The sequence below is a fragment of the Hyaena hyaena genome, unplaced genomic scaffold, assembly GCF_003009895.1.
Source record: "Hyaena hyaena isolate Hyena2069 unplaced genomic scaffold, ASM300989v1 scaffold_53, whole genome shotgun sequence".
NCBI classification, from domain to species: Eukaryota; Metazoa; Chordata; class Mammalia; order Carnivora; family Hyaenidae; genus Hyaena; species Hyaena hyaena.
In genome coordinates, this window is record NW_024080686.1 from 2,841,732 (window position 1) to 2,849,745 (window position 8,014).

The 8,014-nt window shown below is 44.6% G+C and overlaps 1 protein-coding gene across 1 annotated transcript in view; it reads right to left on the bottom strand.

The window, feature by feature from the left end:
• ROCK2 (Rho associated coiled-coil containing protein kinase 2) overlaps positions 1-7,791 on the bottom strand; it is a 133,766-nt gene extending 125,975 nt beyond the window's left edge. The window contains exon 1 of the mRNA XM_039231051.1: positions 7,651-7,791. Coding sequence (XP_039086982.1) covers positions 7,651-7,791 — 141 coding nt within the window. The remainder of the gene's footprint in view (positions 1-7,650) is intronic.
• Positions 7,792-8,014: the final 223 nt, after the last annotated feature.

Below are 8,014 nucleotides of genomic sequence, written 5' to 3' on the forward strand. Positions count from 1 at the left end.
CAACTAAGCCACTCAGGCTCCCTAACAACCCAAAATTTTAAATGAGCAAAAATTTGAACAAATATTTCACAAAGGAAGGTACACAAATGGCTAGTAAGTGCCTGAAAAAGTATTATCATTAGTTATCAGAGAAATACAAATTAAAATTACAATGAGGTACCACTACCCACCCACAAAGTGGCTAAAATTGAAAAACTTCAGTGTTGGGGCGCTTGGGTGGCTCAGTCAGTTAAGTGCCTGACTTCGGCTCAGGTCATGATCACAGTTTGAGGGTTCAAGCCTTCCATCGGGCTCTCTGTGCTGACAGCTTGGAGCCTGGAGCCTGCTTCAGATTCTGCATCACCCTCTCTCTGACCCTCCCCTGCTCATGCTGTCTCTCTGTCTCTGTCTCTCTCTCTCTCTCTCAGAAATAAATAAAACATATAAAAAGTAATAATAAAATAAATTTTAAAAATAAAATAGCATAATTTAAAAAAATCAATGCTGAGAAAGAACCGGAATGCTCAGTATAAAATAATATGACCGCTTTGAAAAAAGATCTGGAATTTTTTTTAAGACTTTATTTTTGAATAATCCCTACACCAGCAGCCAGGCGCCCCAGTCTGGCAGCTCTTAAAAATTAACCACACACCTACCTCTGGCCGCTCTTAAAAATTAAACATACACCTATCCTATGACCTAGCAAATCCACTACTAGGTACCTACCCAAAAGAAATGAAACATGTCCTCATAAAGACTTAATATAAGATTGTCCTTAGCAAGCTTTATTAAGAGTCAAAGTATACAGGGACAGCTGGGTAGCTGTGAGCTAAGTGTTTGTCGACTTCAGCTCAGGTCATGATTTCACTGTTTGAGTTGAGCCCAGCGTCAGACTTCCGTGCTGGTGGCAAGAAGCCTGCTTGGAATTCTCTCTCTCTCTCTCTCTCTCTCTCTCTCTCTCTCTCTCTCTCTCACCCCCCGCCCCCACACCTCCACTGCTCATGCTCTCTTTCAAAATAAATAAATAAATAAACTTAAAAAAAAAAAAGAGCCAAAGTATATTACATATAAGCCAAAAAGTGAAAATAGCCCAGGTACCTATTAACAGGAGATGGCTGACAAACTATGGTTTATACATGTAACTGAATACTGCTCTCAGTCATAAGAAAGGAACAAACTGTCGATATACACAATGACAAGGATAAATCTCAACCACTATGCTGAGCTAAATAAGCCAGATACAAAAAAGTACACATTACATAGGATTCCATTTATATGACGTTCTACAAGAGACTAAAGTAATCTTTAGTAGAAAAAAAACCAGAAGAGTGATAGAATCTAAGGGAATGGGATGTGGAATTAGCTGAAAAGGCATATAAGGAAGATTTTTGGGTTGGTAACAATGTTCTGTATCTTGATACGGGTTTGCATTACATAGGTGTGTACATTTGTCAAAAGTCATCAATAGTACACTTAAGATCTGTGCATTTCATTGTATGTAAATTTAATCTTTAAAAAGCTTAAACAAATATTGAGCTCTACTTAACAAAATGCATGCTTGGGGCGCCTGGCTGGCTCAGTGAGTAGAGCACGCGAACCTTCATCTTGAGGTTGTGAGTATAAGCCTCACATTGTGGGGGAAACTGTACTTTAAAAATTTTTTTAACTTATTCAGGGGCGCCTGGGTGACTCAGTCAGTTAANGGTACACAACAGAACCTCAGTTTTTAAAATTTTTTTTAATGTTTTTATTTCTAGGAGAGAGAGAGAGAGGGAGAGAGACAGTGTGAGCAGGGGAGGGTCAGAGAGAGAGGGAGTCACAGATTGAAACAGGCTCCAGGCTCTGAGCTGGCAGTCAGCACAGAGCCCGACGCGGGGCCCGAACCCACGAACCGTGAGATCATGACCTAAGCGAAAGTCGGACGCTTAACCGACTAAGCCACCCAGGCGCCCCCAGCATCTGACTCTTGATCTCAGCTCAGGTCTTAATCTCAGGGTGATGAGTTCAAGCCCCACATTGGGCTCCATGCCAGGCGCAAAGCCAACTTAAAAAAAGAAGGAAAAGAAAAAGAAAAAGAAATGCATGCTTAAGTATTTAAACGACAAGCATACCGATAGCCACAACTTTAAATCAGAAACAAAAAAAAATGTACTGACAAATGGATAAGGGAATAGATATAAAAAAGCAAATACAGCAAAATATTAATTAGGTGGCAAGTATACAGATGTTCACTTTCAATTTTTTCAACTTTATTATACTTTGAAATTTTCCATAATAAAATGTTGGGGAAGGGGCGCCTGGGTGGCTTAGTCGGTTAAGCGTCCGACTTTTGCTTGGGTCATGATCTCGCGGTTCGTGGGTTCGAGCCCTGCATCGGGCTCTGTGCTGACTGCCGGCTCAGAGCCTGGAGCCTGTTTCAATCTGTGACTCCCTCTCTCTCTGACCCTCCCCTGCTCACGCTGTCTCTCTCTCTCCCCTAGAAATAAATAAAACATTAAAAAAATATTTAAAAACAAAATGTTGGGGAAAACTTAAACTCTACCCATTGCCTTGTTATGTTGAAAATAGCATAGCCTAAAACCCAACAATTCCACTCCTAAATAAATATATACCCTAGCCTATAGATAGCCTACTCCTTCACGTGGACTCCAGTGACGTTCACAGCAACAATGTCCATAACAGCAGAAAAGAAAAGAATAAAAATCTAAATATTCATCAAATAGATTGGAGCAATACACTTCAGTTTACGTAGCACTGAAATGAATAAACCATAATGTGTGTGCATCTTAGAAATAAAACTTCTGACTGAAAAAAAGTAATTCACAAAGAAACACACTATATAAATTTTAACCTTTTCTTAATGTTAAAAAATACACAAAACTAAACAGTACTGCTTAGGAAAATATACAAATGTGGTAATCTATAAAACAAAGAAATGATAAAAAAAAACTTTCAAGGTTAACAGGAGAGAACACAGAAAGACTGCTCAAGCAGCAGCAACCCACAGTAACTTCAAAACGCTAGTGTTCTGGTTCATTAAATTGGGCAGTGATTTCCTGGATGTTTTTTATGGTTCATAATTTATATTTGCGTGCTATATTCTCTTAATGTTTAGAATATTTCAGATTTCAAAATGGGAAAGAGAACTATGGGATCATGACTCAACCAAAACAACTTCAATTTTGAGATAAATATTCACAATTTCTTTACAACTACAGTATTTAAGATGTATAGACGTCTACACTACCCTCATATTAGGGCAAGATGTTTCTGAATTCAGAATATTTTGGATTTTAGAATGGTAATAAACTACATATACCATATACAGTACCCTTTTGAAAACCTTCTTGTATGTCTGCGTTAGCACCCTGAAATCAAACACATTAATATTTCCCCAAGGAAAGCTATTACTATTTACACCAAGAGGGACGAATCAGTTATAAATATTCTAACATCAGATCAGGTCAGATGTTACCATCAAGTAACTTTTACCAAAAACTTGGTTTTGAGAGTTCTTTACATGTAGCAGAACTGTGGGTGAGGGACTGTGAACCCGTACTTTCAAAAACACTCAACTTCACCTAAACAGCAAATTCCATAAATTACTTTTTGAAACCTCTCCAGCTAATTCATTTTCTTTCATAATCATCAAAATGCAAGTTTTTTTAACTTTTAAAGATTTTTTTAAGTTTATTTATTTTTGAGAGAGAGCGAACGCACGTACATGCACACACAGGCATGGGAGGGGCAGAGAGAGAGGGAGACACAGAATCCCAAGCAGGCTCCAGGCTCTGAGCTGTCAGCACAGAGCCCCAACACCGGGCTCGAACCCACAGACCGCGAGTTCAAGACCTGAGCTGAAGTCCAGGACACTAAACCAACTGAGCCACCCAGGTGCCCCAAAAATGCAAGTTTTAAAGTAAAGTAATCCCATTTATGCTAAAGGTGCCCAACTTTTATTTCACAAAAGTACATGTACAAAACAACTTTTCAATGTTTATTCCACTTCACTTTTATATCTTTGTAATAGTTGCACTTATTACACAGTGGGAAAAAATACACATAAAATTTTTCTATAATTAGGCAGATAACCAGTACCAAACTGAAATCTAAGCACTGTGGTAAATATTTTCATACAGTTTACCGCTATAATGAAATCAATCAAATAAGGTATTTTGTATTCTAAGCCACTCAAGTTCATAAATAAAATTTTAATCACCTTTCCCCATCAACACCAGTCTTAAGTTTACTCAAGCCTGAATCCTACAATTATAAACATCTACTCTTTTAAAAAATAAAACACATCAAAACCCAAAGCACAGAGCATAAGAAAGACATCCTTCCAGGGGCGCCGGGGTGGCTTAGTCGGTTAAGCGTCCGGCTTTCACTCAGGTCATGATCTCGCAGTTCGTGGGTTCGAGCCCAGCGTCGGGCTCTGTGCTGACTGCCAGCTCAGAGCCTGGAGCCTCTTTCAGAGTCTGTGACTCCCTCTCTCTCTGACCCTCCCCTGCTCATGCGCTCTCTCTCTCTCTCTCTCTCTCTCTCTCTCTTAGAAATAAATAAAAAACATTAAAAAAAATTTAAAAAAAAAAAAAGAAAGACATCCTTCCAGCTGCACCTGGCTGGCTCAGTTGGTAGTTCTTGAGGTTATGGGTTTGAACCCCACACTGGGTATAAAGATTACAAAGTAAACTAAACTAAAATCTCTCCAGCATAACGCTAAAGTACAATTCTTTTTACCAGATTATTTGGGAAAGCAGTATGAGAAGCTGAGTCCTGACAACAAAACATGGGTGTTTACCAAAAAGTTTCAAACACTGCAAAAGCTTACCACTGAAGTCCCTCCCCCCCCCAAAAAAAGTATTACAGAAACAGACCTCTCTCAAAACTCTATTTTTAAATAATACCAAGCAGCCCACAATAAGCAAACACAAAAGGGATACACTCTCTTCTGATTAATTTAAGGACCTATGTAAAGCAAGAGAGAAAAAGACAATTTAACCTTTTAACACTGATGTCATCTTAGAATCCAGCTTTACCTATGCTTGATGATGCTAGCACTCTTCTGATGGCTAATTCAATTTATAATGCTACTTATTCGAAATTATATAGCAAGAAGTAGTTGCCAATAAAATCATTTTCCTTTTCGCAGGAAACTTAAAGCAATTAACTATGCTAAATGCAAGCAGAAGTGAGCTAAATTTAACGAGCAGGGCTATGTACCAAGCACTGAGTTAAGCACTTTGCATGTAATCTCACCTAACATTTTTTCCTACAGCGTTTTACCTTCTAAGAATAAGTATACAGTAACTTCTGGTATATTTCAGCTTCATACTTTTGTCGCCTTAGTCCACAATTATAATGGTGCTCTCTGAACTCCTGAATGAATTAACTAAGACCCATGGCTGTGTTTTCATCAGACTATATTCCTTAAGTTTTTTTTCCTCTGTTAAAGAAAACTACTACGGTCTATAATAAAACCAAAAGAAATGCCATATTCAGTAAAACAATGATCAACTGTGACATGCAGGCTAAACCGTAAGGCTTCAAATCTTTAAAGTAATCCCAACCATTATATCATGAGTATTTCAAGAAATATGGCTTTATAACACTCTTGTATAGATTCGCTGAGTTTCTGTTTAAAAAGATTAAAACTTTCTGGAAATGAATAGAATAGTGGTGATGGTGGTACAAAAACGTGAATGTAATTAATGCCACTGAATTGTATGCTTAAAGATGGTTAAGGTGGTAAATTTTACGTTACCAGAGGGGAAAAAAAGAACTCATTCTGTTTTGTACAATAAAATACACGTAATTTAAAACCAACTTACTACAACACAGTTAATTTGTTTTTTTCAGCTCATCATCGGCAAAAGAGGCACTGCCACCTTGCTCCAAAGGAGAGTAAGGGGCAATTTTCGGCCTGGTAAGATCTACTGCAAGTCAGAACCGTAACATTCAATCAACAAAACAGCAACAGCAAAATGTGCGCAGTCAGCAGCCTCTGATGTCAACTCTCACACCAACAGTGCGACACCTTGATAAAGGTGTAAAGTCTTGGCAGTACTGAGCTCTCCACAGATGAATGGACCCAACTGTTGGTGAAACGTGTAAAGTTTCACTTTTAAAAACAGCCTTCATTTTAATAACCCAGAAAATACTTTAAAAAAAAAACAAACCGGAACGTTATGAACACATTACAGGTACACACCGCTTAGGGTCCAGCTCAAAATAACCTGAGCGTCTGTAATTAACATCAGTAAAGACCCAACAAATGAAAGCGAAGTGCAAAGCTTTTCGATCTGGGATTGCACATGGACCTGTGAATGCCTGAGATTTGCGGTACTATTTTTAACCGAACTTTCTGGCCTTAGGTCAAAGTTTTGCTAGCCGAACACCACAGTGAAAACGTTGGCCGTGAAGCCCGGAGTCTCTGCTTTGGCCTCGGAAACGTTATGTCCTTCATGCAACCGATCCTACACCGTCCCCGGGCTGTGAAAACACACACCCAGCTCCCAACTCGAGGCGGATGCCCAACGCGTCTGACAGGAGACGGTCCCTCGCCGCACCGTGCTCACTGCACAGACGCGCTCCACTCAGTTCCTGCAAAAGCTCTGGCCAAACGGCACTGAGTCACTCGGAAAACGATGCCAGAAACCTCAAAGGGTAACCAGTGACTTCTGGAGAAAAGTCAGTGAACCGCCGGCTGGGGAGGGACACCGCCTTCTCCGCGTGCAGGCGCGCCAGGCTTCTGGAAGCGGGGCGCCGATCCGAGCACCTAGGGGACCCGAGCACAGATCGCCCGCTCGGACTCCGGTCCTCCGGGGCATCACTGACTCACCGACTACCCGCGGCATCCTCTCCACCTTCTGCCCCCCCCCCCCAGGGCCCAAACCCGCACCCCGTTTCTCCACAAAGCAGCCTCTCTGCTGCACGCTCATCAAGCTGCCTGTGAAACACCAACGTCTACCCTAACAGAAGTAAGGAATAAGCGCGCGCACACGCGCACACACGCGCGCACACACACACACACACACACGGTGCACTTCAACTTGGTGACACAGACCGACTCCTTTCTTAGTCGACGGTCTTTACGTGGTTCCCCGTTTGTACTGCACAGGCTGCCTTGGGAAAAAGACACAATGGAAAGGAGAGATTTCTCCTCCTCCGCAATCCAGGCGGACTCGGGCTCAACCACCGCGGCCACTTACGTTTCCAGACGTTAAAACGCACTCGCTGCGGCCGCCGGCGTTCAAGGACAACTGAGCCCGCAAGAGAACTCGGGCAACGCGTTTCGAGGGGGCCGACTGAAGGGGGAACGAGGACCGCCCTTGGTCACCGACCCCAGGTGGGGGTACTCCCGCCGGGAATGGGGGGGAGCAGCCCGAGCAGCGACCCCGCGTCCCCGCACCGCACGCCGCGGGAAGGGAGAAGAGGGGTGCTCCCTCCCCGGGCTCCGAGGAAGGGGCAGCCGGAGATGACACCGGCGCCGGGAGGCAGGAGGCAAGAATCAAACGTGGGTCTCCGCCGCGGGAACTCCGGCCCGGCCCGGCTGCCGGAAGCTGGGCGGGGTGGGGCGAGACCTCCCTCCCACGGGTGGGTGGGCACGGAGGGGGGGTCTGGGGCAGGCGCGCGCACAGCGGGGAGGGCGCCCGGGCCCCGGCCACCTACCAGCAAGCTCTCCACGTTGATGGGCGAGCGAGGGTCTCGGATCAGCGCCTCCAGCTTCCTCTGGCGGCTGGCGCCCGCCCCGTCCCCCGGCACGGCGTCGGGGGCGCCGGGCATCTTCCCCGTCGCCGGGGGCCGGCTCATGCCGCCGCCGCCGCCCGGCCCCGCACCCCCGCTCCCCGCGCTCCGGCCCGGGCGCCTCGGGGCCTAGCGCCGTCCCCCCACCCCCCCGCCTCCCCCGAACCGCCGGCTCCGGGCGGGGCTCCGCCAAGGGCCCACCGCGCGCCTCTAGCTCCGGCTTCGGGTCTCGGCGCCGGGCCCGGGCCTGGGGCCGTCCGAGGGGCCGCCCGGCCCGGCCGGGAGCGGC